This window comes from Garra rufa, chromosome 22, assembly GCF_049309525.1.
Source record: "Garra rufa chromosome 22, GarRuf1.0, whole genome shotgun sequence".
Taxonomy (NCBI): domain Eukaryota; kingdom Metazoa; phylum Chordata; class Actinopteri; order Cypriniformes; family Cyprinidae; genus Garra; species Garra rufa.
In genome coordinates this window covers 22,888,943-22,907,902 of record NC_133382.1, presented here as the reverse complement: position 1 = coordinate 22,907,902, position 18,960 = coordinate 22,888,943, and the positions used below count along the sequence as shown (strand labels likewise).

Sequence of the window (18,960 nt, the reverse complement as noted above, 5' to 3'; positions counted from 1 at the left end):
CTGTACAAAAATGGACTGGCTTATTTGGAAAAGCACAAATATTAATTTTGAAAAAAAAAAAAAATCTTTGAATTCTCCTTCTAGAAGTTTATGAATTATCAGACTGACTGCACAGTACAAGAACAAGCTAAAATATATATATATATATATGTGTGTGTATGTGTGTGTGTGTGTGTGTGTGTGTGTGTGTGTGTGTTTATTTTTTGTTTTGTTTGTTGTTGTTTTTTTTATTTCCAATAACCGGGTTTCGATAAGACACGTGCATTTTGATTTCGTTTAACAATTCCCACGTTTGCTTTTTAATGTGCTTTTTAATGTGCTTTTTAAACTATTTAAGGAAAAGAACTTACACACTGTTTGCGTACAGCTCACACATCTGAAGCGCGAGCACGGAGAACAGCGGTCCCGATGCGGGTTCCCGACCGGTGTCCGTTCTCGAACAGTTCCGTGCATTTCCACTGCAGAAAAGGTTGTTCCGGGCTGGAACTGACTTCTCTTTCACATTTATTGACTAGTATGCACAAAATACGTCAGTATATCATCGGAAACACGGCGGGGTTTTTGTCTTAATTGAACTTAAACAGATAGAACAGAAACAGAAAGAAAACGCATGTGTAACAGGAATTTTAGATCTGTGTCCGGTGTTAAAGAGACGGCAGTTTAATAAACGTGTCGCCTGTCATTAATGTTAATCAAAGGACAACAGAAAATCATTAATTGACTGAATATCTTTCGTAAATGTAATGAGGATTTTATGAAAAGAAAACGGCAGTGTTTGTAAACTTTTGGTTAAAATTTTGTACCTGACATTTGTTTAGTTTTATTTATTGATGCTATTGCTAATTAATTTGTTTGTTCCTATTTTATTACTTGTCTTTAACAGTTTGACATTTATATTAGTCTAGTTGTTTTTTTTTTTCCTGTGGTATTTTTTGGTAAATCCATAGGCAAAAACAGAATAAATATGTTTGACATCTAAATGTTTGACTTAAAACTTTTTAATAGATTTTTTTTTTATCTTTTTGGAATCGGAATTAATAAGCAGAACTGGAATCGGAATCGATAAAATTAAAACGATACCCTAATTATATTCATATATTAATCGGTCAAAATGTGGAATAATTAAGATTTTTCAAGGTGTTATGCTGCATTGATGAAAAATACAGTAAAAATATTAATATTGTGAAATATTATTACAATTTAAAACAACTGCTTTCTATTTTAATACATTTTAAAATGTAATTTATTCCTGTGATGGCAAAGCTGAATTTTCACTATTACTTCAGTCTTCAGTGCCACATAATGCTCAAGAAGCATTTATTTTTCTTGAGCTTAATAGCTGCAAAAACTCTTTGTAAAACTGGTAATAATATTAAATTGTTAATAACTGAGCACCAATAAAATTAATACACCACAAAATGATCATGTGACAATGAAGACTTAACTAATGGCTTCTGAAAATGTACATATTAAAGTAGTTGTGATGTACTTTCTGTTTAAACATCAAGTGTCTGTACTTTATCAGAGTGTTTCTTTTCTTTACTTCACAACATTCCAAAGCATAATATTGTACATTTGACTGCACTACACTTCATATTAAATATAATTTAATACTTGATTACATTATAAATCTATTACTTTCTTACTTTTACTCAAGTAAAAGTAATTCAAAGATGTACTTGAGTACAAGAATGTACTACATCTCTAATTTTCTGAAGTACTGAAGGTTAAACAAACAACTTTTATTTATGAAATGTACTTAAAGTTTTCTGTTAAACTACAGATACTTTTTTTTATTTACTTGAGTAAAGTAAAAATACTTCACTACTGTCCACCTCTGATCATTTCAAGAGATACATACTGTATTCTGCTTCACTGCACACACCTATCTGGCATTTCATCAACAAATCCTGCTCCGAGACATTCAGAGGGTAAAATAAAAAAAGCAGCAATGAGTTTCTAATCAACAATGTACATGTAAAGTACTCCCACTTGCCCTCTTAACACTCAACACCTACTGTACATAAACATAAACCACTCCTCCAATAATGCACTGCAAGATGACATGACAAAAACCAATATCGTTCCACTAGCCTTCACAGACTTTTATTAAAACATACCTCAGCTGAAAATCACCACTTTAAAGTCTTTAGCAACACCTCCAAAGTTTGTTGCTCAAGGATAATTACCACCTAAACCAGCCCAGGAAGTCATTTAACACAGCACAGTGTTTCCATTTCCAGTCTTGACTCAGGGTTCTGTTTTTGTGTTTCCTGTTCTTTTACATTTGCATCCGTCTTTGGCATGATTTATGGCCTAATGATCTCCGGCCCAGTTTCTCCAGAACAGAATGAGCACAAATTATCCCCGTCCAAGGCGTCACATCCCCAGCCAGGGCTGATTTACTGCCCCCCTCTCCATACGAGACGAATGATCTGCCCTAGAGCCACTGTGGCGGTGAGCCCATCTTGTGTTTGCTATTAAAGATGTGATGGGCCATACGTTTAGATTGAGACAGCCAATCCAAGGGGTCTCTCTGTTAAGTCAACTTAAATGAATTGGCTGGGCAGGGGCACTTTGGTGGCTTCAGCTGACGATCACAGGAAAACAGTCTGGTGTAGAATAGTTTGCTACTTTAGTCAACTTTATAATCAATTTCGATCATGCCACCGTTGTTTATTTTTTATAATGTCAGCACTTCAAAAACTGACAGTTCAGCCAGACATTAAAATTCTGTCAACACTAAAACCTGTTTAACTTTTCCTCTGTGGGGTTCAAAACAAACATTGGTCTCTATTGACTTTCATTGTATGGACAAAATAACCTAAAGACAGGTCAAAATATCACTGTATTACACAAAAGAAAGTATATATATATTTTTTAAATGTCTTAGTGTTTTTCACCATACGATAAGTCAATAGTCTAATGTTACATCTCAAATGAGGAGGCAAAGTCCTCTTTTTTTAAAATTTAAATGTAAATTCATGTCCTAGTCACACTTTCTTGATTAAATAAACATTACTTACACTACCAGAATAAAAATCTATATCGTATTTTTACATTAACAATGTAACAAATAGACTACTCTATTTAAAACCAACTGTAAATCAGTTTAATGTTTGTGTTTTTAGCATTTTACATTTATTCCAAAATAATAACTCAAGGCAATAACAATTTAAACAATACATTTTATTTAAACAATTATATATTTTATTTATGAACTGATGTTCAACTGTTCTTTTTTATAAAAAAAAATATTTTCAGATCATCAGTCATCAAAGCTTGGTAAATATTAACCATAGACAAAGGGATTTACCTTTAATTTTAACAAGCTCACTTTAAAAAGCCACAGATCTATTTTTTTAGAAGTTTGATTTTGACTTGACAAAGTGGTGATATATAAGTGAGTGAGTAGTTTACTTACTTTTTATTAGTCTTCCTATTAACGCCATTATATTGTTCATTCAGACTGATTCACAAAACCACAAGAGGCGGGATTTATCGCTTGAACCAATCACAGCCGATCATAACCAGACATATCTAATCATATCGCGAAGGAGGCATTGCCTCCTCCTACATGACTTTCCGCCATTAATTTCCAATTACTCCCCACTAAACTCACTGCACGCTTTAGGGGGTCGGACAATTTTACTTTAAAAAAGCAAATGATTTAAAAGCTTATTTTTGTCATATTTTGTAATATTTGTGTTGTTTTATTTTTTTACTATGAATTTTTTTCTTAACCAATTTATTGAGGAGACAGCCTCCCTTTGGGTTTAAAATTGTACCTTTTGGGGTACAACAGCTTGTCGCTGGAGCAGTACCCTTAAAAGGACATCTTTGTACCTTTTTTTTTTTTTTTACCCCTAATAGGTACATATTAGTACTTAAAGGGTATGTATTTCTACTCTAAGGTAGTAATATATACCCTATAGGGGTAAAAATGGTACAAAGATGTCCTTTTAAAGGAACACTCCACTTCTTTTGTAAATAGGCTCATTCTCCAACTCCCCCCCGAGTTAATAAGTTGAGTTTTACCGTTTTGAATTCAGCTGTTCTCCTGTTCTGGCAATATCACTTTTAGCATAGCTTAGCATAGATCATTGAATCCTATGAGACCAATATAGCATCGCGTTCAAAAATGACCAACGAGTTTCGATATTTGTCCTATTTAAAACTTGACTCTTCTGTAGTTATATCGTGTACTAATACCGGTGGAAAATGTAAAGCTGTGATTTTCTAGGCCGATAAGATTAGGAACTACACTCCCATTCCGGCGTAATAGTCAAGGAAGTTTGCTGCCGTAACATGACCGAAGCAGGCGCAGTAATATCACGCAGCACATGTGGAAATGCTAACTTCCGTCAACATATCCAACATGACCATCACAGCCATTTACAATGCACATATCCATGGCTAATCGCACACAGGTAAATCCAGCCACTAACCACTAACAATTTACCAGCTGCAACTCTGACAGCTGCAACAACCGGAACTACACAAACTTAGTGCCGGTGACATTGGAAGTTACCTAGCTGGGAACTAATTTCAGGCACTTCGTGATATTACTGCGCCTGCTGCGTCCATATTATGGCAGCAAACTTCCTTGACTATTACACCGGAATGGGAGTGTAGTTCCTAATCTTATCGGCCTAGAAAATCACAGCTTTACATTTTCCGCCGGTCTTAGTACACGATATAACTACAGAAGAGTCAAGTTTTAAATAGGAAAAATATCGAAACTCGTTGGTCATTTTTGAACGCGATGCTATATTTGTCTAATAGGATTCAATGATCTCTGCTAAGCTATGCTAAAAGTGATATCGCCAGAACAGGAGAACGGCTGAATGGATTTCAAAACGGTAAAACTCAACTTATTAACTCGGGGGGAGTTGGAGAATGAGCCTATTTCCAAAAAAAGTGGAGTGTTCCCTTAAGGTTGTACCTCAAAAGGTAAAATTTTACACCCCTATTTTTTTGTGTGCATAGACAATTTTTTTAAAAATATTTAATTGTGTGTTCCACACAAGAAATAAATTCACACAGGTTCTCTTTAAGAGATTCTGACTACATCCATTCATTGACTGAAGTGGTCAAGCAGGACGTGAGAAAACCATTCCGACAGAAAGCCTGAAGATTGAGCGGCTGAAACATTCCTTCCAGAGCAATGGCTTAATTGGCCTGGAAGGTTTTAATGACAAGAGGTTTCCGTTTTAATAAGGGGGTAACTACAGCCAGTCCATGGCCCGAAATCAATTATACCCTAATATATATATATAGCAATCCACACTCATTGGAATTCAGAGAGCTCACAGCCCGTGTCAGAAATATAAATGGCGACATATTTTTAGAGTTGACATATAGAGTGGCAAACATTATGCCATTACAGGATAATTAGCAAAACAATTAAGCAAACAGAAGGAATACCAGAGAGGGCAAGACACACAACGCTTTCCGTGCGAAACATGTCACCGCGGTTTGTTATTAAAACACACAATGTCAATCACAGCCCATCATTATATCAGTGATGTAATTGCGTCGTTGAGCAAATTACACACTCATTAGAAATGTCACGCGGATACCCTTATTATGTGCAGCTGGCCGTGCGGTTCGCAGGATATCCGTAAAGCCCCGGCCGTGTCGCGTGAATAAATACGTGCATTAATGTAGAGAGACACTGATGACCTCATAAATGTCAAACGGAGAGAATCATGATCTTTCAGTATCTACTATAAAACAATTACTCTGCCCCCTTTGGGACAGCGGGACGGAGATTAATGAGTACCCGCGCACCCCCGGGGAGGCCGACTGGTGCCGGCCGCCACAGATTTGGCAGGTCAAGAGGAATGGGGAAATGGCAGAGCTCATTCTCCCGCGGGGGCGCTCCCCATCCCTTCAGCGCGAGAAATTTGAAATTCATCAAAGTGGGCTAAACGGAAAGATTTAAATATGTATTTTCCCTTCTGAGGCCTTTTTGCATTCATGTGTTCTGTTAATTAAGGTATTACAATTACCTCAAGAGGACAGCTTGAATTTGCACTTGAATCTGCAAAACAGCCCTGTTTATGGTTTCATTAAAACACCTGTCAATCAATCGCGCAGAAGCTGCCCGTCTGTTTATCTTTTTGCATCGCAACCCTTTAAGGGCAACTAGCCGCAGGGATCCGACTGGTTATTATTATTATTATTTTTTAGTCTCACCACATTCAACCTGAATCTGAAGTTCACATATGGCACTTAAAGGAGTGACTATGAATGCATAAGCTTTATGACTCATGAGATATGAGTCACACAATCCACATCTTTCTTCACAATCCACCGACTGTGAAGAGGAAAATGCTTAGCAGCCTTTCTCATGCATATTTACTGCTTTTCAATACACAAGCTGTCATCACGCATCACTTCAGAGCTTAAAAAAAAATCTCTGTGCACGCGCGCGTGTATTTAAGGTTCATTTTTGAATGCGCATGTTTGTATGTTTAATCGCTTTTAAAGGTCACGCCAGCTACAGTGCTTTATTGTAGGAGCTCTATCAGAAATTAGAATACAGATAAGCGTCCTGTTTATTCCTGGCATCAACTTGCTGAAACAACAATAAATCACGATATCACATCTGCTACCGAGGTATAAAAGAATAAATAAAGTAAAAAATAATCTCTTGACAATTTGGCTGCTAGCAAACGATGCTCTATGAAGATAAGTGGCACAACAGGGAGTGAGATACTGCCAGCTCTACTCAAGGGAGATTTATGCTGATCTTAAATAACCAAGGTCGGACGTATTCCCGCTGAAAATGAAACGCTCGTGCAAGCTCAGCTTAGGGGCCCCCACCCCTCCGCCTCAGGGACTGTGCCCTCGCTCGTCTGCCCAGGATATAGTTTTCCATCACCTCAGTCACTCTCCTCTATTGACTGCAGGCTATCGATTCAACGTCTGATCTCCATCTTGCTCACCTGGGGAGCTTGTGTGTCCGTTGTGTATTGATTTGTGTTGCCAATGATTTCTCTTTTTGTTTTCTTTCATTCTATTTTCCGCTTTTCGGTTTTTAGACGGTTGTCACAACTTCTTACTTCTATGTGTAATGCAAAGCTCAAAACACAAAGCTCTACCTTTCGGTCAGTGATTCGCAGCTACATGATCTAAAACATCAATAATACCTGGAGAAAACCATCTATTCATCTCATTCTGGTGTCTTCTAGATTTAAACTATATTTGCCATGGCTAACTATATGGATTACCGTGATGATTAAGGATCTGACTTCATTGAATAAACATAAGCTGCAAATTCTAAACTCATAATGCGGCACAAGTGTTTTTGTATAAATGTGTTTCTGAAGGGAACTGACTGTCTTCAGAAAAGTTTTGATGGCATCTTATTATTTTTCCTTTTATCTTACTCATCTTATCCTATAATGCCTGATAAAGCAGTGTTTACTAGCTCACTGCTACTTTGTGTACAGCCGTTACCGAGGAAACGACTAAATTTCTGCTGTTTCAAAAGCCCCACCTAGTGGCAGAGAATTGATTTGCATTTTCAATAAGCTTTTCTGCTGTTTATGTTCAGATTTGGGCTAGTTAAATTTTTTCCAGGCTACCAAAATCTAAGAAGTGCCTGCCTGAAAGGCTACCAGGGATTTTAAAATTTTGTGATCCCTGCAAGAACTTTAACCCTCAAAGACCAAGACAGCCGCCGGCGGCTAAAAATAGCTATTGTTCTTTAATGTTTAATAACTTTTGAACCGCTAATCCAATTTGAATGCTTTAAAAAGTCTCGTAATGTACAGAGTCTACTCTTTTCAGTGATATTGCATTTGTCTCATTTGGATATTCAGAGGCTCCGTGGTGAACGTGATTACGTCATCACATTTACTCAGCACTGATTTGTCAGATGAAATCAATATGTTTCGGTCCTCTGAGCCAAACAGGGACGATTGTTAATGCTTAGTCCCACCCCTGTGCCCCGATTGGTTCAAACTGTCATCTATTCTACCAATAAACATAGGTTTTGGTCTTTTGAACCACTGATTAGTACGTTTATTTGCAAATCTGAACAAACACAAAGTGAAAGCAAAGTGCGTCTTGCTTGCATGAAAACAAACGCAAAATAACACATTTGCATGACAGCATTCTTTGAAAATGTACAGAAATAACACAAACAAAAAACAAGGATGAAACAGCAGTAGATATCGGATAAAGCACTGGAATGTAGGTTTTCGCGTCACCAAGCAATCTCCCGGTAAAATAGATTCCGAAGCAGACTACAGCCAGCAGATCCATCTATTTGGTTGTTATATTATGTAACTAATTATTACATAGTTTTTAAAGATTATTTGCACTATTTTTTCGGTTGCACTCTGTATATTTCTCTCTCATTTTGTGTGAAGTTTGTGAATAATTTGGAATGTTTATTTTTGTGCAATTTGTCTTGTGCTACTTTCTACACTGTTTGTGTTTATTGTTTGGAATAAGAATATATTTATCTGAAAAAGTAAATTATTTTTTACTGTGTTTTGCTATTATATAACACTGTTTCTGCTATGACTTTACTCCTGAAACGTTTTTGGACAGATCTATATTGTCAATAAACTAAATGGGCCTGTTTTTCACTGAAAAGCACCTATAATAATATTGTAATAATTGGCTATAACTTGCTTGGGGAATGTCATATACAGACACAATTTTATTTGGAAGTGTAAAACACCTAAATACAAATTGTTAAAGAAAATAAAGTACACAGTAGTTTTTGTTTGAGTACACAGTAAAAAAACACCCAATTGTTGGTAGCGTTTTTTTGCTAAAATTCTGGAAATTCACTAATTTTTAGAGAAAACAAAAGGAAAATTGTAATTTTAAATTAGCTAGACATAAAGTTCAAGTTCTTATGATTATAATGATATATGACAATTGATGTTGACTGCTAGGTCTGAAAAAACAAAGAAATACACAGGTGCCTCAGGTGCCCCAAAAATGTTCTAGGTCTTTAAGGGTTAAACAAGCCTTTGACAAACCAAAAAGTCTTGACAAAATTTTTATCTTGCCTATTTAAAAAAATGGTTATATAAATTACTGTGAATTTAACTTTTAACTTTAATTCTGCTTCCTTACATTCAACTTTTTCAATTCAAACTCAAATTCCAATTAAAATTCCAAATCAAATTGAATTTGAATTCCATAAGCCAGACTGGATTTTATAAAACATTCTCAATCCAATTTTGAATGGTGCGCAACCTTGGTATTTAGTGTAAATTCAGATGTGCAAGGTTTATTTATTTATTTTTTTTTAAATATAAAGGTTCTATGCAAATTATAAATTATGACCATTCTACCACTTCCTGTTTGTATTGTACTGTATTCGAACCATGCCTTACCAAGTGTTTTATACTACCATTGTTTTCAACATGTGTATCAACCTCATTTGTCTGAACTTTGGATTATTCCCTGATTTATTACTGATTTGTGTTTAGAACTATGCCTGGACTTTGTTATTCTGCCTGCCATTTTGGATTGTTTGTCCTTTTGAAATTTTTTTTTTCCCAAAGAAGTCAAGAATACAATGGCTACAATATATGTGACCCTGGACCACAAAACCAGTCTTAAGTAGCACAGGTATATTTGTAGCAATAGCCAAAATACATTGTATGGGTAAAAGTTATCGTTTTTTCTTTTATGCCAAAAAATCATTAGGATATTACGTAAAGATCATGTTCCATGAAGATATTTTGCAAACTTACCATAAATATATCAAAACCTATTTTTTTTTTTATTAGTAATATAATAGTTGTACAGTATCTCGGCCAAATATTGTCCTATCCTAACAAACCATACATCAATGGAAAGCTTATTTAATCAGCTGAGTTTAAAACAAGATATTGCTTCTTTTTAGTTACGTTCTATGTACTTTTATGCATTGAAAGTAGAGTAGCTACAAAAAAGGAAACATTGCAAAGGAAATACTTGACTGTAGATGAACCACTTCAATTATGACTTGCTTGCACCTTGCAAAGCTTCAATTTCTACAGTATCTTTCTCAACACTGCACACAAACCAAGAATGCCAATCACTACCAAAAGCCAGCGATAGACTTCAACTAATTAAATGTTTACAGGCCAATATCCTAAATCTCCTCCAAAAGGTTACATCAGCTATCAACTCACCCCAGCGCGCATGTGAACGTGCAGAGCAGCGGATGAGGATAGAACCCACCTACCAATGCTGGTAATGACATTCTGGCAGGCACACCACAACAATGAGTCCAAGCACTATCACACCTTGAGGGTATTTCAAAATAGCTTGACCTGATGGAAAAATACTGCCAGCGAGCATTGCTCCAGCAAATTAGGCTCAGCATGTTCCTCTCCTTCAACAAGATAAAAGTGTTGCTTCAACTCCAAAGGAGAGAAAGACAGAGCCTATCTATTCCTCCCTCTCATTATGCCATCTTTTTTGCCCTATTTTTGCCTTGCTGATTGCAATATAACACTTTGCAGTGTAACACGTATCGCTGTAATATCTGCTAATACCACGCTGTTTTTATGAGGGTCATTTAGAACTTAATGTAATGCTTGAAATAAATATGCTATTGAATATAATTATATACATAATTACATATAATAATATAATGTTGCAAGCTATTACTTGACGATGGCTCAGTATATATAAATGGCTCTGTTAAATAATATTGTATAATACTGCTTCTCCCTGGAAGAGAGAAAAAATCTTTTCTTCTCAAATTTAATTTACGTGAAGAGAAAAACAAGGAAGAAAACCCCCTCAATAAGAAAAATAAATAAATATTGCACCACCTAAATTAAAAACCATTTACACAATACTGTGGCTTGATTCTCTAAATATCAACGGTGAATATTATATTCCTAGATCTCAGTACATTGCATTCATGCTAGCAAATTGGGGCCACTGATGTCAGTGTTCAGTTGAAATCCATTTAGAAGAGGTGGGTAATACATTTTGAATTGGTCTGGCATAGTGGCATTTGAGATTAAAGTGTCTCTCAGCGGCTAGACTGACCTATCAAGAAATCCTTTCGCCTTTCCCAAAGATAAACCCCCCATCCCAAAAACGCATGAATGACATCTGCTGATTACTTTTTAATTTCATTATAGGAATTTAATGAGAAAATCATCTTATTAACAATGATCGGCTCTACATAAATGGCGACGGAGAACTCATCGCGGTCCCTTGACTGTCTGAGTATTCAGCACCTTTAGCCCAGACACAATCCTAAAATGTCTGCTGCTCTGATGGGGTTAGCCATGCCTCTGAACCCCATGAAATGAGCTGTCCTCCATTACAGACTGCTCCAATTGAATAAATGTTGGGAAATAACCACAGCCATAAATCGTTTGTATTATCTGCTGAAAACACCGGTGAACTGTAGGTGTAGGATGAACATGAATAAAGTGGGACACTTGGGCTTAATCACATATCATTTTGTACATACTGTAGGTTCAATTCGCTAACATTAGTTCATGCAATAGATATACTAGCAATGAACATTTTTTACAGTATTTAGTAATTAACTTATAATGGTCGATTGCTGCATTCACTGCTCATCAAATTCATGTTTTGGGTAGGCTGATATATAAATACATTTTAATTAAACTGACAAATTGTTGCAGCAGGTATTATTTTCATAAATGTGACCCTGGAGCACAAAACCAGTATCACGGGTATATTTGTAGCAATAGCCAAAAATACATTGTATGGGTTTTTCTTTTATGCCAAAAATCATTTTGTGAATTTCCTACTGTAAATATATAAAAATTTAATTTTGATTATTATTATGCATTGCTAAGAACTTAATTTGGACAACTTTAAAGGCGATTTCTCAACATTTAGATTTTTTTTTTTTTTTTGCACCCACAGATTCGAGGTTTTCAAATATTTGTATCTCAGCCAAATATTGTTCTATCCTAACAAACCATACATCAATAAAAAGCTAATTTATTATTCAGATGATGTATAAATCTTAATTTAAAAAAAGACCCTTATGACTGGTTTTGTGGTCACATATAACATACATGAAGCACCCCATAGCAGATCAATACAGGTGGAGCTGGGGAAGTTGGAGGGTTTCTGAAGTGCGCTGCGACTGCTACAGCAAGCACTTGCCAAGTATTTAAATGCTGAGCACGAAGCTCATTGGCTGCTGATATGAAATAAATCCAATTAGCTGTGACATGTGAATAACAATGTCGTGTCAGATTCAGTTAGAACCTACTGAATTTAGGATTTATACATGAATGGAGAACACCATTACATCTAACGTCTACTCACCTAAGTGCATCCATTTTTATGGCCCTGTCATTTTATTAATATTTTGGTTAAAATAGAAAGTTTCTCTGCACATGCTTTCTTAACCACAAGTGTTCAAAGAGGTGCTAATGAGATACTGAAAGATTGGGTTAAATGGTTTCCTTAGACAATGATTGGTTAAAAATTCTGATGGAGGCAACCAAACAACATTCCATTATTTGAATATCCATTTTGATTGGTTGTTTTGTAACGAGAGGAGCTTTTATACTGGCAACTATCTTAAATATTAAGTTATTGAACGCGATACCTGATCTAATGACGAAAACGTACCTGTGGGAAAAATATGTACCAATAAGTACATATCACTGCAGCTTCCAAAAGAAATAAACACTAGAGATGGTAAAACAGCAAGCACTTGTAATCATTTTCATACATAGTTATGATCACAGCTCTATACGTTTCGCTTTCCGGTGCCAAATTCACGGAGCATTAGACTTGATTCAGGTCAGAACTGCAGTGAAGCATACAAAACTAAAGTCACATAAAACATAAAAATATGTACATTAATCTGTTCCAGGGAAAAAACAAGCACTTATTTAGCGTCACTCAGTGGACTTCTCACATCAAATATGTCAGAAAACGTACATGGCGGTATACGTTTCGCATCTTGTGATAAAGTTCTCACAGGTACGAACAGGTTGAAAACGTGCATGAGGTATCACCTATAAAAAGAAAAATTGATAAATGTTTATTTATCGTGTGCATCTTAATTACGCACATTACTGGATCTATCGTATCATACTACGAAGCATGCTCTGTTTTCGTCCTTACAAATGCAACTGCTGCAATCTTGCATCTCAATAATTAACCAACACCAGTGATGACTGTCAAAAAGTGTCTCACTTTACCTGTAGCCTATTATCTCAATTGTTTCTGCTTCACAAGTCTTGTTTTCAGTCTGAAGTGGTTTGAAAAGATTAGTGGAGAGTGCTTCAGAAATGAACGAGAAAGAATGACCCCTTCATCATTGCATGACTGCTAATCAGCAGAGGAAATTCCTACAAACAAAACTCTTCTGTTACAAAAAATAAGTACGACATTCGGCCACTTGACATTGACATTCTAATGTTTGCTTGTTTTGTTTTTTTTCGGTTTATTTATATTTTGGAGCGAAATATCATCCGAAATGATTCCAACTGAAACTCTGTGTTTGATTGAAATGTGCACCCAATTTAAGATAAGGTCTAGCATAGGACTGGTGTCTTGTAGATATGAAGACTGGGAGTCTGGAGGCAGTATTAAATCCATAAATAACACAACATACTCTTCCTCCAGAAAAAAAAAAAATGTTCTTTTCTCTCTTTCTTGGCTTTTTTTACACTTCAAGCTACACAGCATCAGTTCCAACTGGCAGCATGCCTGAAACATTGCCTCTCTTCCTTATAAAAAACCTTTGAAGTTTTGTGTCAAAAAGCATTGAATGAGAACAGAGTAAGGTGATGGGATTTGTGATGGATGAGCAGCTGTTAGATTGCAGGAAGTGCTTATAACCGAAATGCGTGACCTTGTCTGAGTTTTGCTACAATTAAGATAAAGAGCTGGTCAGTTTGTACTTGTTTTTTTAGCCTGTACACAAAGTCTCACATAAATCCTAAGTAGATTACCATCTTTTAATCTTTAATCACCTGTGTCTGTGAGGTAGCGATATTGATTTATTTCTAAATATTGACATTGTGGTTTAGCTAGCAGGTTGAAACCAGCTGGCATTTTCCACCAGCACGCATTTACACTACTTTCTCTGCATTTCATTTAATACATCACAGTGTATGAATGAATGCGACAGTGGCAAGTCAGCAAAGGTACGCTTGTAGTAATTTAAGAGGCCGTTCCACTTTTGTAATTACATTAACGAGGCATCCGATGTGCAACGGCAGGCGTAATGGGATTTTAAATACGTATTGATCAACACATCACAGCAGGCTTTCTTCTTCCTATCACACTCAGGGTCATCTGTGACAATGACACAAGTGAGTGATGGTATGAGGTGCGTTTCTTGGCAGGGAAGAAACGACTGTAAGCAGCTAGCGCAGCATTTTTCTGGATCATAGCAAAAGCTAAACATGTGAAATGGAACAAGCTCCCCTGGAAGATTTTACTCGCAACAAAAAGAGAGCTACCGCACAAAGACCTTTTAGGAATAGAACAAATTTGACACTTCTACCACAACATTGCTCATTTAAACAGGTGCAGGAGGTTACAATTCAGAGGATTTACTATAAATACCCAAGCTGTTGCTATTCTTTATGCCACCATGTCAATTAGACTTAAAGAATTCTAATTTGGAGTCGGTGTAGTCCCACCTGTGAACCAGGCTTTACGGCGCCTGCAGCTACGATTCAGCTTCAGAGGCTCTCTCCGTGTGAAATGACAGCAATTAGACCCACCGGCCTTTTGCACACCACCCGTATTACCGCACATCTTTTATCCTCCCCAAAGCAACTTAGCATAAGAACGACGGTAATACGGCTGCAAAGAGCAGACAAGCTCAATCTCACAGACGCACACTTCATCTATGCTGTTCGGCACTTATTTTAATAAGATATTTGCACTTGTCTTCGATCCGGCTAATGTCAAGTAAAAATGGGTTTATGCATTACCAGCAGGGGAAACACACATATAAATATAACAAAAATAAGCCTGCGTGAGGGCTTAGAGATCATTCTTGCTGAAAGCAAGGACACTGCTCAAAGGACCCCTGATCTTCAAAGGTCTCTACACATGTGACCTAGTATTGGTATATGGAATACAGATAACAAATACAGAGAAACTTAGTAGACGATATATGCAGTTATGTCTAGCCAATCTTTGGCCTCGCTGAGACTTAATCTAGCGACTTAATCTAATAAACCAATTAGAACAAAGTACAGTTTACCTGACAATTTATATTCAAAGGGAACCCCAGGTATTAAAACTTGTATGGTTTAATACAATGTAAGTTTATATTTTATTGAAATATGTCGTAGAAAACCCATGAAAGACTTATTTTGGACTATGGGGGGTGCCATTATTTTGATAATTATTATTTTGATGTGAAATGATTGCACTCTGTGAGCTATTAGCGCTGCCTGTGGCTATTTTTACTGCAACACAACTCGGAATACACAATTTGGAAAATAAAATACTGATACGATGCCACATTGTGTGGCTTTTGGTTGGGATTTTCAGTCAAAAGGCAAAGGTTTTCACTGTTTTTCCTAGTGATAAGAAGAGGAGAACAGAATGGGAATATGCCTGTGGACGAATAAAACTTACTAAAGACCTGCGTCTTTGTTCTCTCCACTTTAGCCCTTTTGAGGCTTTTAGTAGACCACAGCTACTGAAAGAGCTTGCAAATGGCAGAGACAAGAAACGGTAGATGCCATCCTGCCAGGATGTAAACATGCAGATGCTTGTCACGACACTGCAGCCACTGAAGGAGTTTCTCAGCATGTATTTTACTTAATTTCAGGGGAGTTTAGACTCCTTGTGGGGAAGGCATTTGGTTTAAGCTTTACACTTATATCTATTGCCACATGTAAGCTCTATCAGTAGCTGTTGCCATTGTATCAGTATTTTATTTGCCAGTAGCTCACAGAGTGTAGCCATTTCACGTCATAATGGCACCACATAGCCTAAAATATGTATAAAACGATATGGATTTTTAAATAATGTAAATCTTTCTTGAGTTTTCCACTACATTTTTCAGTAAGAGACATAATTTATGTTATATTAAGCCATACAAGTCTTAATACCCGGGGTTCCTTTTAAAAATGTAACTGTAACAAATAGCCTTAAATTAAGAAATGAATGCAGTTATTTAACATTAACTTTTTTTCTGTAAATGATCAAGCTTTTTCCTGGGGGTTTTATTAACTAAACTTTTCTTCAGTCTGCTGTAGCAACTTTGCTGTTTTAGTAAAATTCTAAATCTTGCGGGGCTCTTTCTGAAAAGCAGCCCAAACTTTCATTATAAATGCTAAGATGACAAGCATGTGAAATCGCAGGGTGATAGATGCGCTTTTCCTATTTTTCGCTTAAGAACTTTATCTCACGTTTAAACACTCCTTTAGGAGAAAACAGAATAGCTAATACTAAAAACCTTTTTTCATAACTTCAGTTATCATATTCGGTCATAGCTTAATTAAAATTGAAAAGTGCAACTGAAAATGTTTACTCTGTTATTTAGTAGTCTGTAGGCACTGCCTTCTCACCATTTAACATGCACATGAAAGTAACAAGAATAGAGATTTGATCTGTATCTGTATTTATTTCAGACATGCTAGTAATTTATATTCTCAGCCATGCAGAGCTCAACTAAACATCCCAATATTAGGATTGAGATGAAACAGAAGTTTTCCTGAATCTCTGATTATATTATGTGCTGCCTTGTAATTAATTAGACTGCAATTATTGGTAAATTTGTGTTGTAATTGTTTCAATTTAATTGCAGGACTTCACTGGAGCACGTAACGAAATGTGCACAATTAGGAGGATGCTATGAGAACAGTAAACAGAATATAAATGAACAAGAAATGCAAATTTCGCTTCATTTCCTTTCTCTACAACAACCGTGGTCCTCACACACACAAACATATATCTCCAGAAAAATAACACAATGCAAAATTCATTTGATAATGCCAGCGTGACCCTCCTGGCAAGGTCAGCCGCCACACGCACCATTTCATTCAATTTTACAGACAGATGAAAACCAATTTTCTATGAGAAAATGGAATGAGAGAAAATATAAATGCCTCTGAAAATGTATTCAAATGTGCTAAGAGAAGCCTGAAGCCCCCACATCTCCTGTGGGCATTAGCCCATTCAGGATAGTGTGATGGCCTGGGTGTCAATGCCTTACAGAGCACAATCAAAGAGACCCGCGCAAGACAGAAAGCACACCTACCTGCTCCGCCTATCACGGATCCCTCATATTTCAAACCACGGTGAATAACCCCGTCAGTCTACGTGTGTTTAAAGTTCAGTGGATAAACCAGCATGCAGTGGTCTGTGAGCCGAGTGCAGGATGTGAGTTTGCAGTTGTGATAGTGCCAGGTGCTGTCCACTTACCTTGGCTGGATCTCACCGGGCTCTTCAAAAATTGTAATTTAATATCAAAGAGCAGTAAAGTGCTACTAAATTAATATGAATTGGTGCATACAGGCTATATGAAATGCTCTAAAAGAGATAAATGTCTGAAAATCTGAGTATCTCGAAGTGCTCTTACCTGATTTTTTTTTTTTGCCCTCGTCAACTCTTTGTATGTGGTTTTTATATATTTCTGAAACAATGGTGATAAACCCTTCTATCTAATTACTATGTTTTATTATTATTTTTGTAATACGGCATATTGTGACAAATGGTTAACTGCCATTAGGAATTAATAGATTTTATGTTGCTGTTAAGAATGCATGTACATACAGCTAAATAATATAAGCAGACTAATTAAAATGTGCTGTTTTGCTTTCTAACCCTACGTTACATTCGTTGAAATCGCACAATGATGCATTCCCATTTTCATGACATCTCACCTACCTTCCAGTCCCTCATCATATTTGCAGAGAATGACACAGAAAATTTCAGTGCGACTTCAGTACCACAAACACACGAATAAACAGATGCATGTGTAAAGCCACAGAAACAGGAATATACATGGAGAGCTTAAAGAGCTCAAGTTAAACTAAATCATTACATAGTATGAAAGAAGCATTATATACCTTTTCTTTTCCCTATGATATTGATATAATGGTTCCATGAAGAGAAAGTCCAGAGAGATACAGGAAAATACAAAGGAGAGGAAAGAGGCAACAGTCAGAATCATGACCGCGTGTTAGATTCAGAGACAGAAAAATGAAAGGTTACGTTCAGAAGAGACTCCATGCATTGCGGACAAAAAGAGAGGAGGGCAGGCAAGAGGAGATGGAAGCTTTCTATCGCAATACATGCCAGAACATGACGATGAGAGAGATGAGGGAGAATGCATGAATATCGAACAGACGGTTAATGCTTTTCAGTTCGGAGCTTGAGAATACAGACTAGCACATTTACAAAGAGTGAACAAACCCCGGAGAGAAGTCCCTGTAACTCACACCATCCACTGGGTTGAAAGTATTTTTTTCCCCCTCTATATGAAAATGAAGTTGGCAAGCGGCAATGGAATAGAGGGGCTGTTGAGAGAATGAAAAACAAAAGCGCAAAGGAAGCGGCGAGATGGGTTGAAGAGAAGTTACAGCGAGAGAGAGAGAGAGAGAAGAGGGTGGGGAAAAAATGGAAAAGACCAAACCATCCATTGACTCAGCGCCAAGCCAGAAAGAAAGCAGCCCCAGTAAATCCCTACCAGCAGTGAAGGGAGATGAGGAGGATTCAGCACAAGGCAGTGAGAGAGAGAGGCAGAGAGATGGAGGAGGGAGTGGCTGATGGAGGCAAAAAGGTGAGTAAGAAATTAAACCCATACCTTGGTCGCCCATCATCAGGTGCGCAAGACCTTAAGGGAAGACAAGAGCACAGTCAGCACAGAGAACGGGATCATGGGAAGGTTTTCACATTGACACGCGGGCATCGTCTGAAGGGAAGATGCCCGCGGTGTGGGGTGGGGGGAAGGGGGTTGGGGATGGGGTCAAGAGGTGAGGGAGAGAGAGTGGGTGTGGGGGA

General features: G+C 36.9%; 1 protein-coding gene across 15 annotated transcripts in view; it reads right to left on the bottom strand.

Annotated features, from left to right (window-relative positions):
- The window catches only part of nrxn1a (neurexin 1a), a 226,557-nt gene that overhangs the window by 196,236 nt on the left and 11,361 nt on the right, over positions 1-18,960 (bottom strand). For 13 of the 15 annotated variants that reach the window (XM_073828421.1, XM_073828413.1, XM_073828411.1 and 10 more), the window contains one exon: positions 18,764-18,793. The exons of the other annotated variants lie outside the window; for them this stretch is intronic. In XM_073828421.1, the coding sequence (XP_073684522.1) occupies positions 18,764-18,793 (30 nt within the window). The remainder of the gene's footprint in view (positions 1-18,763; positions 18,794-18,960) is intronic. 15 annotated transcript variants of the gene reach the window in all.